General features: G+C 38.1%; 1 protein-coding gene across 11 annotated transcripts in view; it reads left to right on the plus strand.

Annotated features, from left to right (window-relative positions):
• STXBP4 (syntaxin binding protein 4) overlaps window positions 1-26,371 on the plus strand; it is a 76,287-nt gene that overhangs the window by 43,529 nt on the left and 6,387 nt on the right. For 9 of the 11 annotated variants that reach the window (XM_055725987.1, XM_055726000.1, XM_027808192.2 and 6 more), the window contains one exon: window positions 14,131-14,188. In XM_055725987.1, coding sequence (XP_055581962.1) covers window positions 14,131-14,188 — 58 coding nt within the window. Of the gene's footprint in view, window positions 1-14,130; window positions 14,189-19,476; window positions 19,509-21,312; window positions 22,972-26,371 lie in introns of those variants that run through there. The other 2 variants (XM_055726019.1, XM_027808193.2) reach the window with 2 other exon arrangements.

A 26,371-nucleotide genomic window follows, 5' to 3' on the forward strand; every position in this document is an offset into this window, starting at 1 on the left:
CAGAGTCATGCTGAATTTTTAATTTTGAGCTCATAGGGACCGCTGTCTTTTGCCACAGAATGTTGCCACTGTGTTCCTCACGTAGCATCGTGACATTATACCAAATGTTTTCAACTTCTGAAGAACAATGTTCTAAAATCCATTTTCCCTTAGACAAGAGCAGGAGTTAGGTGTGCCTGTAACGTGTCTCCCTGGCCTCCGCCGAGTTCTGAAGGCAACATGAGACCCAAAGCCTCTTCCTTGTGTAGCTGAAGCATCTCCCAGTTTGTCTTGAATTCGGAATTTATTGAGTTACTTGTTTTCTCAGTCTCATCTTGTAAAGACAAGATAAAGCAAGACAGGGGCTTAATGCTCAGTGCATCACTTGATGTAGTCTCTGTGGGGCAGTGGTCTTCTGGTTTCCAGCTCTGCTCAACAGAAACCTTTATAGGAGCTAGGATCAGTTATCTTCCAGTCCAACGTGTGCTCTGGATTGTAGGTCCCTGCTGTCAGCCGTGCACTGTGAGTGAGTGACGCTATGCAGAAACAGTGGCTATGGTGCAAACGGATAGTTTGTCCAAAAATTAAACTTAAGGTAGCAAGAAATTTTAATGTGGTATTTTAATTAATTTGCGGAGTAGCCACATTTCTTTACTGATCTGAAAACTTTGCTAGTGCACACAGGAATATAATTTGGGAATTTAAATAGAACGTAGTAATTTTCCTTTCATATCTTCAATGATGTAAACTGAGAATAACCCTTGACTTAATTTTAATTGTTTCAATACATAATACACATGAGATGAGAAGTGGATCCCTTTTGCCCTGTAATATGGACATCGTTGAATTTTTGCCTCATTCTGAAAATGAGAATGTTTCATTAAAAAACTGCTGGCTTATCAGCAGCTCTTTAGACACACCGCAGATCAGATCACAGTAAGAAACCCAAAGTTGAACAACTTACGTACTTTCAGAAAAATTAAAATTCAAAGTTGCATAACAGGAAAAATATTTCTCTAATCCTCCCAAAAAAATCCAAGCATATTTAATACAGTTTTACAAGGACACAGTCAAGAATTTAAAACCTTATTCTACATAGCTGTTTACTTGCAGCAAGACTGAATTTTTCTGCAAATCATTTAAATTTCCAATGTTGCCTGCATGGTAGATACAAATGAAGAGTTGTAATTCCAAAAAGGAGATCTGTCCAAGAATTTGAAAATATTTCATCGCATCCACTTCAGAAATGTAATAGTGTATAATATTTAAAATATTTCCAATATAAATTAAGTTAAAATGAGTGGGCATGGAAATTAAAAATGGAGCACTAGACCTGTGAGACAAGTCCGTTCTTTAGTCTGTAAATCTAATATGACCTGCTTTATTTACATAATTTATACACCCTGATTAAAATTATAATCCCCATTTTAAAAGGAATTCAAGCCATGAAGCAGCTGACTCATTCATAGAAAAGAAAAAAGAAAAAAAAAAAAAAAAAAGCAAGGATTTAACAGAAGTCTCCTAAATTTAATAATTATTTTTCTCACTAGGTGTCATATTGATAGGAAATCCTGAAAGCAGCTTTTTTTCCTCCTTGGATGGTAACCTATATTGCTAGAATCTATTACAATATAGATAATATTCTTCTGAGTTCTTAGATAACTGACAAGTTCGTTAGTTATAAAAAAAATCGTTTGGTTTTGGTTTGTCGTTACTTTGTATGTTTATGCAGTGCATTTTCACTGAACAAAAATGTCAATTGGTGCTTTGCCTGTGGAACAGTGTCAAGTAGCACCCTTACGCTGTCTTACCCTCTTAAAATCTTCATCAGAAAAGGAGAATGACTAATGAGAAAGTACAGAGTTAAGAACAGACAGCCATAGCCTCCATTAAAGTTTCCTGCAAAAGTTTTACTGATTTTGGTTTATTGCCTTTTTTTATATTTTGATACTACTTGATGCTGTATTTCAGTGCTGTCTGCTTGATCCAAATTAATTTTTGTATGCATGGTTATCCACATATTTCAAAGCAATTTGGATCTATAGCTGTGGTTTCCAAGCTGTAGTTTGTCAACAGCCACTGAACCACAAAACTCTTACACCTGATTTACAGCTTGTCTACAGAACCTTAATACTTTTACATTCTTTCTCATTACAGGATTCATTATGATAATCATGAGAATTTTTGAGGCTGGGTAGTGATCTCTGATTTAAACATGTGAGACCACTGAGCTGTAGCATCACCACTGCTGAAACAGCAGTATTGAAGTGCATACCTGCACTGAAAAGCAGTGCCTATAATGTTATATAAATAAGGCCAGTGAAGCCAAATGAAGGCTGAATAGTTTGTTAGAAAAGTAGTAGATAGACAGCAAAAATCTTCCACGGTTTCACCTTTGGCTGTCTTTTTGGTGGTGGTGGTCTGGTTTGGTTTTAGTATTATTATTGGGGTGTGAGTTCAGGTGCTGTCTGACAAGCCTGAAAAAACATACTGTAAAGCCCATTTCCTTGGCCAGGTTGGTTTGGTTTTACAATAAATACAAAGGAGGAGACAAGCAAAGAGTAGTTTGGTGCATAATATAATTAAAATGCATTACTCCTATGAGCACAAGACATAAAAATGCCTTGCAGATGGGAAGCAGAAGAGATCTCTGCATGTAATGTAAATTATACAAAAGTTTAGAAAACTAACATCCACATAGTATTTTACCACCAAAGAATCAGAAAAGTTGCAGCTAGAAAGGACCTCCAGCAGTTAAGTAGTGCATCCACCTGCCTCCAGCACCATGACTTATATCTGCATTAATCCAAACAGGTATTTGTCAAGCATATTCTACATTTTTTGTGGGCTAACTGTGCCCATCCTTAATTATCTTTGGCATTAGAAAGCTTTTCCTTTGGCCTAGATTGTTCTCATTGCAGTTTAAGCCCATTACTGCGTGTCTTCCTATATTTATTGAAAATACTCTGCTACTTTCCTTTGTGGCAGCTTTGAACATGTTTGAAGACCATATCATGTCTCCATTCTGTTTTCTGTTCCCCAAAATGAACTAATACCAGTTTGGTCATTTTTTCCTTTACATAGCATGTCTTCTAGCCATTTCTTCACCCTTTTATTTCTCTGAATTCTCTCCAATTCATCAAAATTGTGTTGAGTTCTGTAGTTGGAACCTTCCTGTAGAAGACAAAAATGGAATAGTACGTGTGTTTGCTTTAATATGTAGCACAGCAGCTCTTACGTCCCCAAATAGTGTTCCCTTTCCCTGATAGCCGGAGGTTATTGATTCATATGAAGTTTGGGCTTTCCTGTATTTCCAGAGCCTTTTTGAAGGCTTTTGAAGCATTTGAAGGCTGAACCCAAACCACTTGCTGTTGTGCAACTGATTATTCACACCTAGGGTAGGGCTTTGCTTTTGTCTTTACTGAATTGCACGCTATTTATTTCAAACATTTGATCGAATTAGTCAAGCTCTTAACAAAAGTCTAATCCTGTCTTTCAATGACATTTCAAAGAAATGTCCATTTACAAGTGGGCTTTCAATCCTGATTTATCCCTGAACTTACATATTTTTCTGATTTATCCTCCTTACTTGGACTAAAACCATGTTTTGTTGAATGCGAGTGAGGAATGACATTGTTTTCACCTGACTGGTCTTACTAGTGGGTATTGTTACAGGACCTAGCAATTAGACCCCACTTGTTAATTTCCTGTCCGAGAATCAGAACATTACAGTAATTATGTCGAAGCAGAGAAGCTAGATAAAAGGTGACGCTGTTAAGGATGGAATATTTTATAGTCTGATCGAATTAAAAAAATACATTTAAAGTATCATTTATGAACAAGTTGCTAGCTAATTTATTGGTGATTGAACATGGTTATGTTATTCCCAATGTTTCACAGCAAGGAAAAAGACAATTCAATCTTTAAAGACAGCTCTTCAATGTGACCTAGATTTCAGAGCTCTGTTGCTGCTGCTAGAAAAGCAATTTATTCTCTCTCCATTCACTTACCTTTAATGAGAAGAGATGAGTCAGCTTTTGAATAGGCACTGTCTGTACCGACTTTCAAATCAAAACATTTTAATAATGAAAAACAAGTAAGTGATATTATTATACCTTAAAATGCAGATGAGCTAACAAGATTAGTGCAGTCTCATTAGGTTAATTTCCAGCATCTCTGAAGGAAGACTTCATGAAAGAGCAGACCTTCAGAAGTCTTAGGGACTCGTTTAGTTCATACTGTGACCCTGGTATGAAAAAATTAATTGACTTTGTGCCTCTTCCCATACAAGTTGTACTTGTACTTCCTCTTGGTAACTATGGAGACTGAAGTCAAAACTCTCCAGCATCAATGATTTTACTGGATGGTAAATACTTCCTAAATGGTCCCTCTATTAATTTCTGTTGACATAATGCTTAGAATTTTGGTATGTTAATCTTTAATTATAGTATGATGCTTTGGCATAAGGGGAGAATTAAAAAAACTTCTGGATTTTGTAGAAAGGAGATTCACATTGCTTAAAGCCAGAGGAAATATACAGGTGGGACAGGAATTGAACCTTGAGGTCCCTCTCAGTTCCAGATCAGTGCCTCGAACTCAAGGCTGACATCCCTCTCCTGAGCTGCAAGCGCATTTCAGACGTAGCTGGCTGGTTATTGGGAGCAGTGGGCAACCCAACGTCTCCCTGCGGGTACCTGTGCACACCAGCCAGGCAGCAACTGGCTCGTTATTTCAGGTACCAAAAACTAAACCAGCCATAACCGTATGGAGCTGAATCAAAGGACTTGTGCGTACTTTTGTGCAGTTAATGCTGAGTTAATTTTCTGTGGCTCCACAACTGTGAGCATCCTGGGAGAGCTGGCAGGGGGATGATCAAGACCTCTGTTTCGAATGTCAGAGTATGCTAAAGCGATCAGCCTTAAGAGGGTTGGTGTGCTTTTCTGTCAGTTCCCTCAGTTGTCACATTTTTTCACTTTTTTGCAGTAGGTAGGAGTGAGAAGCTGAGGGCTAGCAGAGTTACTTAGACATATATGGTGCGCAAGTGTGAGAATTTAAATGGGAAGAAGTACAGAGAAAGTTGATTGCCAAGAATGATATAGGAAGCTTTTGAAAAGTATATTTTAAGGAGAGTTTGCAAGAGGAAAACATAATCGCTTGGTGCTTATGAAGGAGACCTAAATGAGGTACAAAATGTGCCTAAGTCTCGTACTAGATCTCTTACCTTGTCCTGTAAAGCATATGCATTGTTAACTGGGAGTTAAGGATGGAGATTTTGCCTTGCACTAGTGATTGCTATGGGTATTACGTTTGATTCCTTTACAGTTAAGGTAGAATAAAGTATGCTAATTTAGGCACGTGGTGCATTTTTCTTCACTTGGGATTTATAACAGAAAAAGGAAAGGTTTCCTAATTTCTAAGAACTTTTGACATTCTTTTCAGAATATGCTGGCTTTAAAGTCATGTCTTTCTGTACACAAAACCTTTCTTCAGCTGCAATGTTTTAATGGGCTAAAAGGATATCTTGTGTTAATGTATTTTTACAATTCTTGATTCAAAAGGGAAAAATACGACTTTGGTCTGTACTTATTCTTAAGTGAGCTCAGCAGAGAGTAGTTCTGTGTCTCTCAATTGTAGGTGGTTCATGCCAGCCCCCTGCACAGTTTAATTTCATCATCAGTGCAAAAAAGTAAGATATTACTTAGCAGGAAAGGCATATCATGTAATACTATTGCTTTTTAGATCTCAGACAATTTCTGCTCAACTCTAATTTTAGACAGTCATTATAATTTGTTACCAATGAATGCTTTCTAATTAAACTTATATTTAACGATCACATGCGTCAGTGAGCAATGTGAGATGACAGTGATGGAAGTGGGTGGATAGCACAATAGATGGTGACAAGAGAAGTTGATAGAGTAAGGAAAGGAGAAGATGGATGAATTCCAGGACAGAGTAATTGTGGGAGCAAGAGAGTAGGGGAACTGAGGAAAAAAAGAACTGGTTTAGAGCTGGGACACAGAGTGAAATATTCCAGGCTATTTCGATTTGCCTAGTTAGTCCTGGTGGTGAATGCCCCATGTGCAGAGGCTTGTATTTCTGGAATAAAAATGTGTTATTCCAGATTCTTTTTAATCAGTTGAAAGTGGATTGTACCAATTCAGAACAAGAATGTTCTCAAGGGGGTACTTCTATGAATGTAACTTATTTTTTTAGCCTACATGGCATTTGTGTAGAATTCCCCAGTTATGGACCAGTTCCCTAATTCTATAATAATGTTTTCTGTCTTCTCTTCAGCAGTTTGTGATTCCTAGGTATAAACAAAACTAATTTCAAATTAAATTATGCAAATAGGCCTCAAAAATTGATTTGTAAATTGTAGTGTATTCAGTCAGCCCTGGAAATAATAATGTGTTCTTGACAAATCACAAATAGACAGCATCATGTTAATAGTCAATACTGAATGAGCATAGAAAAAACCCTGCAATTAATTCATAGAAAGAAATATTTTTTTAAAGCTGGGTGAAACTGAAAAAAATGTAATGGGAAGCATGCTTACCATTTTTGAGACCTTATGAGGGAGCACTACTACTTGCATGGTTCTTGGGTATTGTATTTCTCTTGCTGTGTCACTGATTGAGACTGTTACTGCAGCCTTTAACATTAACATAAAATGAAACATCTTTGAGTTGGCAAACTAAAGCAGATGGGAGCCACCAGGGGATAAGTAGCACTGGTTGGTTTTTTTGGTTTTTTTCTTTGCAGCCTTCTCTCTGAAGGAGGTAGATTTCTGCATTCTGCAGTTTTCTAATTTTCTGTATTGCCTCCGCCCTATCCACAGATTCTTCAACCACAATAAACAGAAATATGGGGGGTGGTCACTACATTCTTACGTGTTTTCACTGGGCAGCCAGTAGCATTTAAGTAAGAAGCCGTGTAGGAGAATAATACAAAAATAATGGCCAGATAATCAGTATGTTAAATGCGTTTTAAAAAAGCAAATAATAAAAGCCAGTAGATCATGCAAAATCCAGTGTTTGTTCGGAATGAGCTAGTGTTAAATTCCTCTGTGCTTTCATTATACCTTACCTTTGAGGGCATATGCTCTCCTGACCTAATGACTAAACAAACCTACCATATCCGTGACTAAAATAGCTATAATGTTGAGGGACATTCTGCTTAATAGTATCTTGGCCGCCTCAAAATTGCTTGTTGAACTTCTATCAAATGTGTGTTCTGTGAAAAGACAGCGTAAGGCAGATGTGATACATATTGATTGTATTATAAGCATATTGAAATAATAATCTTGGGTTTTTTCAATGTAAGTTGCTGAATAATTACTTTTTCTGCAAGGTGATTAAGTTACAAAAATAGTAATCAGTAGTAGTACGTGGAATTCCTTTCATGTCAGCATTTCAAGGAATGCAGTCCTCCTTCAGCTCTTCGTATGCTAAGAGCCGCTCCCAGTTTCACATCAGTAGCTGGTGTAGATGCTCAGATTCCAGCCTGGGACAGTGGGTAAGGGCATGAATCTTCTGGTTTACCTCTGGGCTAAAAGGAGGACTTAACCCCAAAGCTGATGGTGTCTTTTGTCAGCTGCTAGTGGCTTACTTACCTTCCCTGTTCCCACAAAAGTGTCCTTTAGAAGAACAGTTTCTATTTGGTGACGCAGACAGCTCAGTCCTTAATTTGCTGTACTCTTCCCGCTCCCTTTAAAAGTCAGAATATTCTATAGTGATGTTACTGTAAAGTATGTACTGCAGGCTCCAGTGACTTCTGCTGTTGCTGTATAATTGGTTCTACACGTTTGCCATCAAGTAATCAGAAGAAACTATTTTATTGCCTTTAAGTGCATTGTGCTTATTTTTTACTTTCACTAGTAACCTGCATGAATAAAAATGAGCATCAGCTAAGACTGCTTCTCATTTCAGTAACATTCGAAATTGCTTGAATCCTACATTACCTAAAACTTTATTTGAAACGAGAATATTAGTCTCTACTTGAAAAATATGTCATTTCACAGTGTCTCAAATACTCAGCTTGTGAAAAGGCACATTTTAAAAATAATGTTTCAGGAAGGTAAGTCTTCATCCTTGAAGACCCGTAGCAGCAACCTCATTGCTGGATGAGTACAGCTCTCACTTATTTCTGAAGAAATAAAGTGCACATGCTGGGCAGAGTCTGTTCTAGATTTGGACTTCGTATGCGTTAGCTAGGAAAGCAGTATGTCTACTGTAATGTCTGGTCACATGTACTAATTGAGGTCATTCTTACTTCCTTAAATTAGTCAGTTAACTGGTCATTGTTCACATACTACAATTTCTGTTATATCCTTACTGTTTCTAATTAACTGTACCAAGTTATTCACAGGCAAGTATTAGAGTACAAGAAAAACATTTGTAACAGTTTGTAATGTCAAAATTACCGTAAATATCTTGAAGTTGACAATATAATCCTTCAGCACAAGAAGTGAACGATTTTATAACTCTCATTCTAAATTGTAACTTGAGATAAGTGTTTTAATAAGAGATTGAGTTTGCCAACAGAGATGGGTCAGTATTTTATGATTAATAGGAAATGGGAAAACACAAGGTCATCTTTCAGCGTGCCCTGAATATCCAAAGTAAGAAAAATGTTTTTCCTGAAGCATGGTTTCTAGGAACAAGACTGAAGGGAGACGAGCCAATCTGCCAACCATACCTTAAATTAGCATAAATTTCAGTTGCTAGTGTTTCCCAGATGTCTCTACTTGAAAACTACTTACTCCATCTTTGTTTTATTAAATTGCCAACAACAAAAGGAAAAGCACAATTGCTTTAAAATGGAATTTGATATGTGAAAGAAAGGAATGTCCCCTTAGCAGAGTATTATTCATAAAATGAAACACATTTGTTCGTGGGAAGAGCACTCAAAATGGTCTAAAGAATAAAGTGGCACACAAGCAAATGCCAGAAGTACATAGTCACTTCTGAAAGCTGGATTTTTGAATCTGAGGTTTTATACTTAATTCACAAATAAGCATTAAAATACAGTATATGTTACAGACAGCCTCAAAAAATGAAGGGCCTTTTTATGCCTGCACCCCATTGAATACAGTCAACAAACAAGGCTGCATATTTCTGTACAAATTTTTGCTTTAGCTGTGTCAAATTGTGTAACTCACAGAGGAGTTCCTCTGCCAGCCTCACATCATACGATACCTCTAGTCTCACATCTGGGATATTCCCGTATTCCAGTAGCGCTCAGAATCCAAGACCAGATAACTCAGAACCAGCAAGTCAGATGGATGGAGCTTTCCATCCTCTGCGTTGCCCAGAAAGCTCAAAGAGAGGAGCCAAAGGCATGAGGGATCTTGGCTAATGAATTTTGCATTATCAGTGAGGCCACATGAGGCAGGTTTAAATGTTGGTAAGAGCTGTAGATGGTGGATATTGAAAAGATCAGAATTCAAAACCTCCTTTATCAAGTGACAGAGACAACTGTTTATAATGTCCTTTAGCAAATCTTGTGTATCAGAAATACTTTTAGTAGGTAATTCCTGTTTCTTAAAAAGCATTGTCATTTTTGAGAGTCTATTATTAAATACAAATAAACTATGAGGAAATAAACAAAGGGCAGTTCTGGGCTAGCTCATGCTGTCTTAAAAAAACATGTATAACTAGAAAAGTCAAGCTAGGTAAAAGGATATGTAAAAAAGGTGTCCTTGTTTCTGTTGTTGGTCAAAGAATGTGTTCATTGTGAAACTGAAGGCTTGTACTGTGTGGCCTTTGAATTCCAGATAGATATTACATCCCTTTAGCTTGATACTTCATATTAATTCCAGACGAGGTGGTTTAATGATACAGCCACAAGATTGTTTAGCCCCAACAGGAGACAAACTGTAGCCAGACATCCTTTTGATGGTGGATGACGAAGCTATGAATGCTACTGAAAATAAGTTTATGCTTCACAAAAGAGTTTTTAGGGTGAGATTACCAACTCTGGTAGGTGGCTATCCCTAAGCTCTCTTTTCAAATGCATCAGTAATGTCTGTGTGACTGCTTATAATGGAAACAAGGTTTTAAAGTCTGGCCTTGAGGCCAAAATAAAGCACTTAACATACTTATCTTGAAGCATCTAAATAGTCCCACTTAGGCCAAATCTAGATAGAATCCTTGTGAAGAGTAAATTTTTGAGCCATTCTTACTACAGTCTCTAAATCTCTCATTTCTTTTGAATGTTTTGATCAGAAAATAAGAAAAATAAAAAAATTTGGACTGTGGTATTTAGATGTTGGGGAAGTAACTCAATTTTGAGTCAACTGAATATTCATGCTATGGTATCTGCTTTTATTAGTTTCATCTGCTGATCTCCACATTTCTTTTGCTTTAATGTTTTTTTAACTAACTTATTGGGGAAAAAAAACCCCACATCCAAGTACATTACTGCATGGCTTCTAGGTTTGATAACTGCCCAGTAAAATGAGGCTTTTTCCTAATATCTGTATTTTCCCCCTTCTTCCTTTAGGGATATACTTTGATCATGCTATGTGCAGCTTTTATTGAGGGAGGGTAGATGCATTCTGTCTTGGAAACAGTAGGCAAAATCTTACATGTCTGTTGCTTCACGCAAGTTTTTAGTGAGGGCTGATGCTTATCTTTCTACTTACTGCAGCCAGCTAAGTCGTTGTGTTTTTTCTTTGTCCTGCAAGCCTAAGGAAGTGATAAAGATCGATTAGATCCACACTGTATCAAGCAGCAGGAAAATTCTGTTTGCCTTAGGGTTTCATTGCCTTTCTGCTTTATATAATGTTAACTTTACAATAGTGGTTATCAGAGCAGGCATCTTGCAGCTGAGGAGGCAAGCAGTCCCCAGGGATACTGCCTTGCTGCTCTGTGACCAGCTGCAAGGGTACTTACTGGTAGACATACAACAGCAAGTGGTTTGCTCTTTTTGGTTTTCGCATGGAATTACAGAAATCTCTTTTGCATTAACCCTAATTAAATGCATATACTCAGAACAAAATAATGGTAGGTTATAATGTATTTTGGCTAACATGCACTCTCAGGAGACTGTTTATTCTATTTGGGCAAATGGTGCTTTGGGCTGTATCCATTTCTTTTGCATGTGTAATTACATTTGCAGTTTTACCTCTTCTTTACCTTGCAAAAGGTAAATAATCACAAATACTTCAATGGCAAGAAGCCCTGTATATTCTGCTGATAAGAAATTATTTTTAAATATTGTAAATCTGTAATTCTTCAAAGATGATATATGCAGACAACTGCAACCAAGATATATTATTTATGAAGTTTCATCAAAGACTGTAGCAATTCACAGAAGAAATGATAAATATGTAGGCAACCTGAGACTGCCAGAGTTTATCTAGGCTAAATCCTGTGTCTTCCAGATTATATTTTTGACTGCTTGAGCTCCTTTACCTCCTGTTTACTCCAGGTGAGAGCTTTGCAGCCTTTCAAAGCAAGTACTAGGACAGGCAACAAATCTGACCCTGGAGGGTGTGAAAAAATAGAGCACTAGGAAGTAGATCAACTTATGAATGATTCATGGAGAAAGTGAGCTTGAAGGAAGTGAAGACGATGTCTAGGGAAATAGACGATGCAAAACATGAGAGCCGCCTGGCTACCATGGGAAATACCAAGAAATATAAGTACAAATCTAACCGTGAAGGAAAGGAGTAAAGGGAACAGCAGTGGAAAACTAGTGGAGAAAGATTAAAAATGTGGAAAATAAAGGCATTAAAAACCCTACAGATGTAGGTGGAACTTTGAGGCACGCAAAGAGTAGGTAGGTAGGATACACCATCTAATGCGTGTAAAGTCAAGGAGGCAAATAGTGCTTTGGAGATATCTCCAGGGCTTCATTTATAGATGATAAATGTGCTCAGTTTTTTTGAAAAGCATAGTCTTTTGTGGTTAAGAAAAAAATACAGAGCATCGGTTATGATTGCTACCTGCATCCTGTTCTTCATTTAGGGGTGAAAAAAAAGGCATCATTTTAATCACATTCCTAGTGAAAAATGTGTAATTATCATTGATGAATGAAACAGGTGATATAGGGGATCTGTGTGAGCGCAGAGCAGATGCTGACGTTCTATTCATAATTGAGCAAATCCGTTTGTCATTTATTTTGGATATGTGTTTGCATGCAGGAATGAGGAAAGGCCAGGGCAGACGGAAGCAACTGAAGGGTGAATGCTGTTGCCATTTAGATCATTAGAAAATATTCCTGTTAAATAAAGGTCCCATCTTTTGTGGGAGAGGAAGGAAGAACCAGTGATCGTGTCTAGCATAGTTAGAACTTAAAATACCCTTTTCTTCCTTCCCTCATGATGAAGTAAGAGCCTGAAAACTGTTACGCAGCAGCTACCTTGTATCTAAAGGGAAGTAGCTGTGGCTTATTCTCTCTGAAAGGTAGTAGGTGGCATGTTTTGAGGAACAGATTGTATAGATCTGTTCTGAACTGAAAATGGGAAGAAGCCTGAGATAAGTGACTAATACGGGGTAAAAGTGAAAGGGGAAAAAAAAGTTAATCCAATGGGCTTTTTGCTTTTCAAGCTGTAATAGACAGTAATGGTGCTGTTCTACAATTACCAATTCTCAAGTTCCCTTCCAGAATCCTGGAGTTCTGGTAGACTTGTTGCTCTTCCCTTGATGCCTGCAGGTATAATTACTTCTCAGATGGTTTGCACCTGCTTCAGCATGCCAAGTCATGATTCAGTAGCTGTAATCTTTATCTTTAAGAACTGAAGTTATCCCTTTCCATATTTTGAAGAAGTAAAGGACCACACTAGCGGCAAAGGTGTGATGATGAGAGAGAAGAAAATGAGCCTTTTAAGAAAGAAATTCCCCAAAAAATGTATGTGTGTGCACTCAGGGCATTCCTTGGTATGAAGTAGCTTTCAAAGATCATATGGTGCGTGCAGTCCAGCACATTTTCCAAATAAAAGTTTTATATCGAAAGCAGTCTCACAGATGGTTCTAATGAGCTGGTCTTTGCGATATACTGTGGCTTGAACAAAAATAGTTTAACTCCTAAGGCACTAACATTTTGAGGTGATTTTCAAGCTAAAGCACTTCCAGAACAATCTTCCATGCATATTTTACTTTTATATATATTTCTAGTCTCCAAAAAAGGGAAGTTTTTCAGGACCTTGCACTTTCCTTTATATACATTACAGTATAGTATCGCAAAACCATACATCAGGAGCATTTTTGCACATGACTGATGCTTCTTTCTTCAACACTTTTCAACCCTACAAACAGTTGGCTTTACTTTGAACAAATAGTAATTAAAAAGCTAAAGGTTTGCTATGAAAATTTTATTTTTAAAGTGGTGTAGCATAGTACCCAACATTACTCATCATTCTCATGGAGGGGCCTTTCAAACTAAGAACAAAGTCCAAGACTTTAGTTTTTAAGATTAGCGTGACTAGTAGTTACAAAAGGGGAAAAGAGCACAGTTTCTCAGTGCATGTAAAAATGGCACCCTTTCAGAATTATTTATTTTAATTTATGCTAAACATTGCAGTATTAAATACTTCAACTCCCGGAAACATTAGTGTAAATTACAAAATTAAGCAATGTATTTAGTAAATCAACCTTTGTCAGGATACGCAGACACAGGTAAGTATCCATACAAATAGCTGTACATATTTTCTCTGAATCTGACTCTAAGCATCTTGGAGTTTGTGTCTAAATTCCCAAAGAATTACGTATAAACAGAGAAGCTGGTGATAAACCAAACAGCAGAGGATTTCATTCTGCCCAGACTTCTCCCTCATGTAGTTATTAGCCTCTGTAAAAACAGACCTTGGGGGACCACAGGCATGGGAAGTATTTTTGGTCACTTCATACAGGTGTAAATTATAATAAAAAAAGAGTTAACTGCAACTAATTTGACCACACTGTCAGCTTCTATAAAAGAAATGCTAGTAATAAAAGTATCATCAAATGGTTTATAGCTCTGTAACACAGCAAATATTTACTAAATTGTATTGTTTATCTTACCTGTTATGAAAAGAGTAAGAATTCATTTATAAGCTTTTTATGACATGGTTTGAAATTCCAGCACTCTAACTTACACCATTTCAGAACTACATTCTTTGTGTCACTTAAGCTTTGACAGATATCTTATTTCTTTATTTCATCTTAGGTCTGCCTTATGGATGGGAAGAAGCTTATACAGCAGATGGAATCAAATATTTTATCAAGTGAGTAGTTCTGTGGAAAACTGGGCCAGAGTTGATATAAAAGTACATCAAACACTTTTTTAAACCTAGAATTAATGGAAAATGAGTAAAATAACAAAAGCTGTTATATGTTTTATATAAGTCTTTATTACAACATCACTTGTTCTTTTCTGCTTTTTGTGACTTCACTGCCCAGAGGGTCCTAGAGGGCTTAGTCACAAATCCAATGAAAATCAGTGACAACTGTCCCTCTCAATCCTTCAGATGTCTTAGAAAATGCTAGTCCACATCACTGAGAACTTCCCCACTTACGTGTTTGACCCTATAATGGACCCAGGAGATAAGAAAAAAAATAATCTCGTCCCCTAAATAGTTTACAAGTATAAATATCTATTTTTTAAAATGTCTTTATATTTCAGGGAAGTGGAAAAATTCTTAGAATTCTTTTAGATTTTTAGAAGCTAATGGTGTGGTTTCACCTAAATCTAAAGTTACTGATGGGTTTTTTGATGTCATATCCTGCTCCGTTGTGTGGGAATAAGTTGTTGTGTTCCTGCAAGAGGGTGAACGAACAGGACTGAAAGTGTCTGGTTACATTTATAAAATGATCGAGAGATTTCCAATTGCCATTCCATTCATTTAGAAGAACTTTATACTTTTCATTTTATCCTCTAGACCTTTTTGTAATTTTTTTAAAAATTTCTACTCTAGACTTTACACACAGAGGATAAATGGAGGCTTACTAACTTGAGTATCACAGAATGTTGACGTTTTACAGCATCACTGGCCACAGGTTAAGCAACTTTTATTCCATTGATAATCCCACTGAAGCTGCAGCAGGTGCAACAGCCTTCTCTCATATTTTGCATACATACTACTTTTGTTCTTGATGTCTACCCCATGAAAATTACACCTACAGTTTCCATAGGGTTTACTTTCTGCATATTTGAGGGGTTGCCAAAGATAAAGGCATATTCTTCATATCCAGCTTCTTAGAAGTAGTTATATTAACTAATATGAATTCCACTGACAGGTGTTCAGGACAGATGTTGCAACAGTAAGCAGTTATGCACCCCCCCAAAAAAAAATACAGAAAAATAGGTTTGTGTCAGGAGTTACCTGTGGCTTTGTGGGGGATATTGCAAACAAATTCATTTTTCAGAACTTTCCGGCGACTAGAGGAAAGGTGACATTGATAAGATGTTACAATATAACAGTGTCCAAAGCGTAAAGAAAACCTCTACAAAGGCTTTAAAAGCAGTTAATCATTTGGAGATGTAATTGTCTGGGGAGGGGGAGGGGGGAAATTCCTTAGTGATCATTTTTCTGAAAGAATATAAGAAAAAAATGCAATGCAGATTGATTATTTACAAAAAGAAAAAAAGATTTTATTATTCTTTTAACCAAATCCAAAATATGGTTTATATCCGGCTAATGTCTTTCATGTAGAGAATGGAAAGCTTTTTTACAACAACATGCTTGATAAAAGCTATAGGAATTTATTGTATTCTGTAGGAAAGATTATTTTTTTCAATTGTATTCTCTGATTCGGGAGGAAAAATGCATGAAAAAAAAAGTAGCTCATGGTGAATGTCCCAGAAGCTTCAAGAAGTTATTTGTACAGTATGCTGTTGTTTTTTCCAGAATATAGGGAAAATTAATTCATATAAGGGGGTGGTGGTGGTGGTGGTGGGGTGTGTGTGTTACTCTTCTAAAAGATTGACAGAATTGGTGAAAAATATAATTCATCTTCATTCCATATATATCGTGAATCATCATTAATAGCAAGTTATTCTAGCTGCTAAGACTTGCATATTGTTTAAATCTTGTAAGGGCCACTGTTTTGCAGGTGGACTTCCACAGTCTCCTAAAAGACAGGAGGGGCAGCAAATAATTCTTTGCAGTGAAATAAAATTACTTTTATCCCCAACTCTTACAAAAATCACGTAAATAACAGTGAAGTTTATGTATTAGCTAGCCAAGAAAAGCAGTGACTTTTTTTTTTTCAAGCATACTGCTCTGTTGTCCTTGACTCACCCCGTGGTGCCTCGAGCTAGATGTATTAAAGCAGACATGTTTTCTTCTGCAGAGCTTTCCAAACACACCATATATGATCCTGCATTCCAGCTGTAATCAAAGGGTGGCTTTCCTTTTCAGGCAGATGTAGGTTACTATATGGGATTTATACCAAAAAAAATTGTAGAAAAATAACTTAGGAAATGAAAGTGAACTCAAAGCCGGTTTCATAGCCATGGAAATAAATACAAGAACAACTATTAAAATAGAGCACTGTTCCTGTCTGTTGACACGGGGAGCCATTATAGGACAGTTGCAAAGTTAAGGAGGATGCTGGATTCTGTTGTGTAATTGGAAACTGAACTTGAAGACAGTATTACCTAGCAATAAAGGCAAGTAAAATTTAGAAACTGAGTAGAAGAAATCTCACATTCTTGAAGTATTCCCCCCCCCTCCTTTTTTTTTTCCCTGGTTTTGTTACTGTGCTGCTCATACAAAAGTATTTATCTTGACAACTCAGCAGAAAGCTAGATTTGCTGAATATGGACAAGAAATGTCGAAGTTCTGTACTTGGCTGCTGAACTATTGCTGCTGTGACAGTAAGATGCATATTAGCAACAGTAGAATCTCAGCTAGTTAGGTGGTGGAAGCCCAATTTGCACAAAGCATCAGATGTTTTGCATGTTATCTGCACTTGCTGAAACTACAGATTTGAATCCATTAGTTCACATGAAGCTTTTTCAGGAATTTTTGCGTTGATCTTTGATTGTTAATGACTTGTGAATGTTCTTCCCTTTAATTACAAGTGATAGTGTCCCAGGTTTTCCATCATTGTTACCTTCTGTGTAATCTGTCCTGTAAAGTTCTACATGTCAGTCTTTATGTGGCAGGCAAGGAAAATCTGTCTTTTAATTGCAGAGACGGGTAGGAGATCACCTTTCATGACCATTGTCTAAAAACTTCTGTTCTGAATGAAGCCACCACGCTGAAGTAGTGTTAAGAGCTCTAGATGCAGTTCATTAGAATGGAATTAATGAGCATTGCAATAAGACATCGTGGTAATTAGTATTCATTTTAACTGTTTCCTTATTTTGCTTTCATCACTGTTTCCAAATGCCTTTACAGAGTGTAAGCCGGGTTTTTTGCATGCTTGAAAACTCATACCTCGTACTACACTTTGTGACGTGTATGAAGTCAGAGAAAGTTAACTATTTAGAGCAAGGAGCAGGGGTTGCACAAGTCCCTTGTTCCTGACATTGAATGGTAGAGATTTCAAGATGAAAACGCTACCCAACATTGAAAATACCCCTTTCTAGAAGGAACTTCACTAGAGGTGCACCTTATCAACTGATCCTTTTCAGTGGGATTTAATCTTAATTGTTTAAAGGGGGATTAGCAGAATAGTTGATACTTTGCAGCCCTGGTACTATTAGTGTAACCTTCTTGTTCTCTTTGGCTGTGAATTTCAGTCCTTTCATTAGTGTTTAGAACCGCCAAAGCCATGAGGGGCTTAAGAGTGTTTCAGTGTTTCAGCACTAGCCCACTTCCATGTATACAAACAGAAAAACATAATTCCCAAAGTGTAGCCACAATTAAACTGATCTTGTATGTGAATTGTCAGTTTTCATACTGTGCAGTTAGGCTGTGAGGCTATATAGAAGCTGCAGTGGCTCTGTTGAAATCCACAGCAGTTTTACAAGATGTTGAGGACAATCTAATATTATTTTAATTAGTAGTTGCCTTCAGTTCCAACAGGCTTTATTGGGCCATCAAGTAGCTGAGTCCATAAATCTATATGTTATAAATCTAATGCAGTAAACACCCCAGAATGGAATCTTAATAGCACATAAGCTTGAGACAGCTTGCTGAGAAATTTCCATAAATATCTCTGAAGGGGGTGTAGCAGTATGAAGTGCATGAGAAATCAGAGTTTAAAAGAAGCAAACCAGCTGGCTTGTGTTACACACTAAAGTAAAACCCACTTATGTGAATAACTGACATGAATAAAACATTTACATGGCTATATTTCTAAGGGGCTGAACAGCTCCCTTTACCTACCAGGGAAAGCTGTATCTTGTCCATGAATCCTCACCTCAAAACAATTTTTGAAACGGTCTCTTTTATTCAGGAAATCATTTCAGTCTCAGTAAATTCTTTCCAATCAACCAGGTTGCTAAGATCAGTCACAAAGTACTGGCAGGTGTGAGAAAACTACCTTTTAGACTGCTGGTGTGTCATAAACTCACAGGGTTTTGTGCTAGGCATTAAGGTCATGTGTATAGGTTTACCGTGAAATAGCAAATAGTAATGTAAGGGTCTCTGAGTTACATCTCAGTATGCATTGGGAAAAAAGCAAAATCAAGTGTCTTACTAATATAATATAATACAATTTAATATAATAAATAAAAATTAATAGTTACCAGCACAAAAATCACATCAGTAGACTCAAAGGTAGGGACAAGCTTCATTGCTGCTATAACGGTGCTTTCCTCCTGCTGGAGAGTAATGGTTGAATTTGGCCCCAGGTATGTTTTAAGATAACCTGGTATACTTTCAAGTAGTGGAGAGGGCAAGCAGTATTTTATTTTGCATGTAGCAGTACAATCAGTCATTCATACATAAGACCAGATTCATGCCCCATCAGTTAATGTGTAAGAGGAATGTGTTACTGGTGCCTGGTTTCCGCACTGGTCTACATTTGGTGTCACTGTCCATATCAGCCAGCTTGGTCGAGTTCAGATTCTGACCTCGTTTGCCCAAAGTGACAATTCAGTAGCCCAGTAGGGTTTTCAGCAGTCCATTGCAGTTCTGAAATCACAGAATAAAATCATAGCGAGGTCTAGATCGGAAGGGATGTCTGGAGGTCATCTCGTTTAACCATCTGTTGAAGAGTAAGTTATCGAGAGCCCTGTCAAACCAAGTCTTGAATTTTTCCAGTGAGGGAGATTCTGCCACCTATCTGGGCACCCTATTCCAATGTTTAGCTGTTCTCACAGTGAAGAATATTTTTTTTTAATCTAGACAGAATTTCCCCGTAAGCAACTTGTGCCCATCGCTTCTTTTCTGTTGCCATACATCTTTTTGAGCAAAGTGCTCTTCTTCAGAACTACCTTTCTAGGTATTGAAAGACTTTTTTGACACCCATCCCCCTGAGCTTTTTCTTCTCTAGGCTGACTAAACACAATTCCTTTAACATTTCTTCATATGCCAAGTTCTCCAACCCTCTAATCATCTTGGTGACCCTCCACTGAACCTTCTCCATTTTTTTCCATTGTCTGTCTTGAACTTGGAAGACCAGTGTATTGAAGAGACCCCACATAATAAGGTAAAAAAGTTTCATATTAATTAATTTTACTTATTAGATGATTAAAGCTATTCTGTTGTAAGAAATTCAATTACTGATTTTCTAATAGAAATTCCTGTCCCAAATTGACATTTTGTCTGTAAATTGCAGAAACAAAGGGGCCAATGAGCCCCCATAAAGTATCACCTACACCCAGATGTGTATGTATGCGCTTACCAGTCAGCTGGGAGGCATTAGGATGGGAAAAGTTTTGTAAGTAAAAGAAAGGCCGTCTTGTTCACTTTTAAAGCTAGTCATGTGGCTGGTTTTGCCCAGGCTTCATTCAGGTGTAACACTGAACGAGGTTACTAAGTGCTGTCACCACTATTAAAACTAAATTTCACTTTTGTTGTGTGCTTTGGCATTAAAAGTCCTCATGGTAGTTACAGCACTGCAGCAGTGGGAACAGAAAGTGTATTCTGTCATTGAACAGATTTTGTGAATTAGTAACATCTGGGTTTGATTTTAAAATAGGAGAAAGTGTCTGTGCATAACGGCTCTGCCAGTGCAGTGTCATATATGCTAATTAATTAATGGTTATACACTGGTGGTTTAGAATCACATAGGAACAGTATAATAAACCCGTAGCTGGGACACTTAATTTTTTTCCCAGAAAACCCATTATAGTTAATCTCTTCCATCCTCCCACTGTGTTCACCTTTAACATATGGCAGCTCTGTATCATGAGACTGGCACCTAAATTTAGGTAGGGCCTTGCTATTCTCCCTCCCACTCCCACCCACTCCTTGCATATGTATACAGTTTGTAAGGACCAGCTGTGAATTTTGCCCCTGTAAACACACTTTTTCTAGCATTTTAATAGGACTAGGTTCCAACTATTCCGCATTAACTGTTATTTTCCTCAAGAACGTTTATCTTAAATTTTCCTGAAAGACAAGTAAAAGTTCCCAAGTATTTTAAACTTTGGAGATCTTTTCCTTTAGATGTATTAGGGGCTGTGATGTTTTCTATCTTATGACAAGAGGGAAACAGTAATATATGCTTTAGGGTTGTCTTTCAGCAGTTCATCTCAGAATCAGAAGTTTCACATGGAAGCATTCTGTGCTTCAGAGTGACAAGGTTGGCAATGAAGATATCATTGGTAGATACAGAATTTAGTTCATGTTAAGTAGGAGCCTAAAGTCAGTACTTGTAAAATACAGATTAATAAAAACCACACGTAATGTGTTCTGGTAGCTTTTGAAATAATACCTAACAGATCAGGCTTCCACTTTGAAAGCCAACACATCGTACTTAACATAATTTGTAACATTCTGTTTTGTTTGGGTTTGCTTGGGAAGCAAATTAATCGTCATTAATTTTACTGAAAGTTGGGCATTCGCAGAAACTGTTTATGATTTTATGACTGAACTAAGAATAGCAAAGCATGTGTGATAGATGAAGAACTTCTGTAGTATAAACATTGATGATTTATAGCACTAGAGCTAAAGGTATCATCATAGAAGGAAAATAAATCACGGTTGATTTTACTTAGTGCATGCTCAATTGAAAAAAACAAAGCTGTTCCTTTGATAAGCTGTTCCTTTGACTTTACACTTTCCACTGCATTACAAAAGAAGGACCCAAAACCCAACATAGCAGGGTGTGTTATGCTTTGCTTTTGATGTCCCATTCCAGTATATACTAGTACGTTACAATATAGTAGCTATCTGCAGGTTGTCTAAGTAGTGGTTGGAGTGGCCCTTCCTAGCAAAAACCAAGTTCAATGAAATTCAAATCAGAGCAGAGCTGATCTAAAAGGAAACTTCTGTATGTTCCACTCAAGTTGCAGTGAGTTCAGAACAGCAAACTAAGAAAAACCCTGATCTGCTGGATGGAGCGTGTGGTTGCACCCCCCCAGGCCTGACTCCGGCACCAGCTCGGTTCCCCACTCCCTGTGCGGTGGAAGGCAAGTTGGTTGCACCAAAATTTTCATTTATCAAAATCACCATCGTAGGTGTCCTCATCTTAATAACTTTTTGTGAGTGTGAATGGGTATTTTGAGACATGGAGCACTCTTTTCATGGAGTTAAAAGGAAGATGCAATGACTTTGCATCTCTTAAAATTGGACCTTTCCTATTTTACATGTGACTCAAAAATAGAGGTTGCTTTTGAAAATGTTTCCTTTTCCCTGTCATCGTGAAGTCCTCCTACCTGAAAATAGAGGAAAGAATAATTATATAGTCACAAGAAGTTGCAAATATTTAAATAAAGCTCAGCACTAACCATGTGCTTTTTAACGTATAACAATCCAAAGCGCTCTGCATCCGTCAGCTCAGCATCGGTTCAAACACTTTCAGACGTAACCATATGGATTTGGGTAATCCTGACATATTTCTTCTGGGGTTTTGGATAACCAACCTGAGACATCTCAGAACTTTTATTTGCACGGTGTTAATGCCTGCCATCTGAAGTGTCTGACTCTGTGCTGTGTCTCAAGTTGGTCACTAGGCATAAATATATCCAGAAGTAATAGTCCTCTTTGAAAATTGCACCCCCTTGTTCTTCCTTCACAGCCACTTGCATGATGGAAGATTTCTTATTGAAAGGCACAGCAATGATTTCGTGTAAGACATTTTCCTAAGTAAAAATTCATGAAGACTACAGAGGGCCGGGATCAGATGAAAATTCCAAATAATTTCTAAGGTTTAAAAATAGTTATTGCCAGAGATTTGGGTTGTAGAGAATTCAGTTTCTCTGATTTTCACTGAAATCATTTTGCATGAGTATAAGGAAAATAATCTCAGATGTAAAACTAGGAAACTTGGCATTGGATTTTATGATAACATGAGCTTGTAATACAAGAATGTTAAAACCTTAAGCTGCTTTTGGTTGAGCAATCTCTTTTCCTGAGAGGTTGTTTGTTGTTTAATATCAAGAACCAAAATGGAGAAACATTCTTTCAACTTCCACAGGTACTGTGTGCTGTCTGGGTTCTGGCCTGTCATATGAGGCAGCTGTTAAAATTTCTTCTGTGAGAAAATACGTGAAGCTAAATGATTTTTTTTTTTGCTCTTGACCTACCAATCCCACTGAAATCAGTGTGCTGATTTTTGTTACTTCTGCCAGGTAATTCTACTCTCACAGTGATGTGACCAAAGCTCTAATTCTCACCTCTCTAGTGACTTCTGTGAGTAGGACTGGAAATGTGAAAGTTCCAACTCCTGCTAAGTTTTCCTTTGTAAGGGCAGGATTTGGCACTTGTGGAGTAAGCCACGTACACCGCTGCCCTACACCACCAGTCGTCCTGCTACGCCCTGGGTTTCGGGAAAGCCGTCGGCAGCAGAATGCTGTGCAGCAAGGGTGTTCCAGTATGTGCTTCATCTGAAGCCATCACTCCAGCTTTGATTCGGTTTAGTACGTGTGTAGCTTAAACATAAGCCTTGAGCATGCTCTGATGCAAATAAACTGCACCACAATGTATATGGTGTTCACTTTGAGACACAGGATTGTGAGTTTGTATTAAACCAGCACTTTGAGAGGAATTGCAGTTGGCTAGTACCGGGGTGAGAGAGATTTCAGGTAGTGCTTTGAAACTGTGAAAAGTTTGCATATCCTGTCACTCAAACCTTTGGGCTTATTCAGCCTTGGCTGAGATCCTACTGTTATTACTGTTTTTATTTTAGATTGGGCCATTTGTTTATTGTTGACAATTTTCAGTGATATAGCACACTGTTTGGCTATATAAATCTTCCCAGTGATAGCTGCCTTCTGAAATTGCTCATAGATTTTTCATAGTAGACAAGTGTTTAATCGGTTTAATCAAGGAATAAATAGCGAGACTGTCTTCTGGGTTTTCACTTTATATCCCTCAATCTTTAATTAATACTCAGGCAAAATCTATGATCCCTGAGGGAAAGACAAGAAACATTTATGTTGCCTTAGGACACAGCTCCGTGAGGTGACAAGTGCTCTCAATCTTATTACAGCCAATAGAAGTTAAGGTCACTGCCATTCTCCAGGAGCTGCCCAGCATCTCCTGGGGTACTATTACATGCTCTGTGTGGCTTTTGAAATGTTGCCTTGAAAGAGGGTACCGTCTTAAACCCATTTTAACCGAAGGAGGAAAGGGAAAAAAAGGAACATTTAGTTTAAGATAATCTGATTTTGATAAATATAATACAAAAACCCTTCCCAAACTGCCTATAGGTTCCATGTCTGGAAAAACTGTCTTCCCTAGATGCTCTCAGGATTGACTGATTATAGACTTGCATCAGCATCACTCAGATGTTTTATTTTGTTCTGATTGCTTATCTACTAAATCAAAATCCTTTAGTTATTCCTTGCAGATCCTCCCAGCATTTGCTCTTCAAAATAGCAAGTGTTTTCTGTTGCTTGACTTGGTTATCCCCGTACAGGATTTCACTTCTGCTTTCCAGCAAGTGGCGTTGTCAAAGAGGGCACCAAACATGACAGATACCAGGACTGGCTCTGCCCGTGCGTGCTGGCTCGGCGAGCTTGTTTCACGGTCAAACATTGGAGTCGAAGAAACAAAAACTCAATAACACGTTTAAATTCGTAACGGGTAAAGTGTTAAAAGCACTGGCTCTTGAAAGCTGAGAAATAGTTCTGCTCCCAAAAATCATGCAATCCTAAATAAAATCAGGAGTGCATTCACAAAGCATCAGGTGCAGCACAGTAACTACACGTTATATTCAATCTGATTGTAAAACAGTTTAGAAACAGTGTCAGTGGAGATTTGAGGGCAACAGCATTAGCCTGCTTCCAGCGTTTTCACCATCCTGTGTCCCAAGGCTTGCTGTATAGTATTTCTCTAAATTCCACAGCCATGGGAGGGGGCTTGGCTGTAAGCAGGAGGTCTGCTGTTCCCGTGATCGCCCTCAGGACAGCTCTGTGGTACCTCCTAGATGCTCCATTGCCACCTGCTGGCATGAGGAAGGGTAATTCTGTCTCATCCCACCAAAACATGAAGGTCTTCAAGGTGCCTGGTGCAAGCTAGGACTACTCCATTTTTGTGCAGGATCTATTTTTGATGGTATTTTTTCTTACTGTGCTGTGTTTCAGAAGGTGCATAAGGAATGCTGATCATGGCCCAAGAGACTTGCCTTAGGAAGTTAGAGAAGTGTGAGGAAAATAGAGGTGGAAGAGCTGGGTGCCTCGTCAAAGGCGTAAGATTTGGGACAGTAGGTTTTTAAGAGAAGAAGGATCCTTGCGAAGCAAAAGGCTGTTCCAGGCAGAAGGGGAGCAGAAACAGGAAGACGCAGCACCAAAGAACAAAGTAATGAAAACGAACCTTGCAAAGCTGTGTGTAGTCCAGCAAAGAGCTACACAGATGGAGCCGGTGCAAGGGCAAGCAGGGAAGACGATACAACCTCTAGATGAAGGATTAAGTTTCAGGATCTTCGCTCAGTGGCATTGTTCTTTATTCTCCTGTTGCTCTGGGCCTCGTTAGCCTCCAAACCACCGCTGCGTGGGGGCCTGCATACTCGTGTACCAAAGGAACGTGGGGCCTCTAGAACTTCCCACTGGGATATGCGTGTAAGTCTAAAAACTCAAAAGCACGGTGTGGAATACGTTTCTGAGTAGTACACAGTATGACCCCTTCCAGCCCGTTGCACCTACATCTAGCAGTGCCATTAGTGGGTTTTTAATGATTATTTCCATAACAGCAGTGGAAGTGCTAAAGGGTAAAGCTTTGGGAGCGTGGGGTTCCCGTGTCCCAGCCTCGCGGCTGTCGGCACTGCTGCCCGGTGACCGTGGCTTTGCAAAAACGTTCAGTCGTGCACGGATCGGTAAAAGCTCCATCAAGCATCAGTACTCTTCAGCTGAGCGTTACAGCGTTTTAAAGGGCTAGCGAAGGGTGGGAACTCAAAACGTGACATAAGAAAGATTACAAGTTTAGCAAAATTGCTACGGTAGATTATGTGTATTTAGGTACTGGGGCATGTTCATTTAGGGAGGAAAATAGCTACCTTGGTGTTTGTGTTGTTTCGTGTGAGCAGAGTTCTGCTTTCACTTTCATCTTCAGTACTGCTCAATCTGGTAGAGAAGCACAGGGTTCATATGAGGCCAGAATTTGGCTTTCCAGGTTCAGATACAGCTAAGTCCTATTTGGCCCTTAACGAGTATGGTCCCTACTCATTATGAAGGTTTGACTGATTAACTCTTTACGGCTGCATCTTGTCTCCTGAAGAGATCTCAGGCAAATGGGTCTTGTGCAAGATTGCTCCTTTTAAAGCTAAGTCACCCTGGTGCACTGGAAGAATCCAGCCAGGTGGTGTAATGTTGTCCCACGTCAAAAGGGAAAAGAAAAAAGCCACTTAAAAGAAGAGTGCGTGACTGCTTTGCAGGTCAGCATCCTGCAGAGTGACATACAGCAGTTGTGTTGTCTGCAGGACGCTTCATGATTCCTTGTTGGGCTCCAGAGTTTGGTCCTAGTTGGAGAATACAATTTAAGGTGAAAAGCAGGTCTTGACAATGCTCAAAATCTAACAAAGGTGCAGACGTGTTTTTTTTCCATTAGTTTTTCTTTGCATTATTCTTTTCTTAAAAGTCTGTCTTAAGCTCTCATTTTAAAAGAAATACTTTTCCGTGCAAAGAAGAGCCATAAGGAGGGTAATTAGAATGGTATTTCAAATAATTTGCTACCATTCCTTTGCCAAAAAATAAATCCCTGTATTCTCATGTTTTGTTTTTCCAAGCTCTAAAATTTGTCCTGCAATTTACTAATGTTAAAAAGACAGAATAAGCTACTGACATATTTCCAGATGAAATGTTTCTGTTTTCTGACAATAAATTTGGCTACCCTCCGATAGCAATGACTTGTTTGAAAACCTAAAAATCTTTAAATATTGTTAATTGCTCTGTAAATGTGAAATTAATC

This window comes from Falco cherrug, chromosome 1 (genome assembly GCF_023634085.1).
Source record: "Falco cherrug isolate bFalChe1 chromosome 1, bFalChe1.pri, whole genome shotgun sequence".
NCBI classification, from domain to species: Eukaryota; Metazoa; Chordata; class Aves; order Falconiformes; family Falconidae; genus Falco; species Falco cherrug.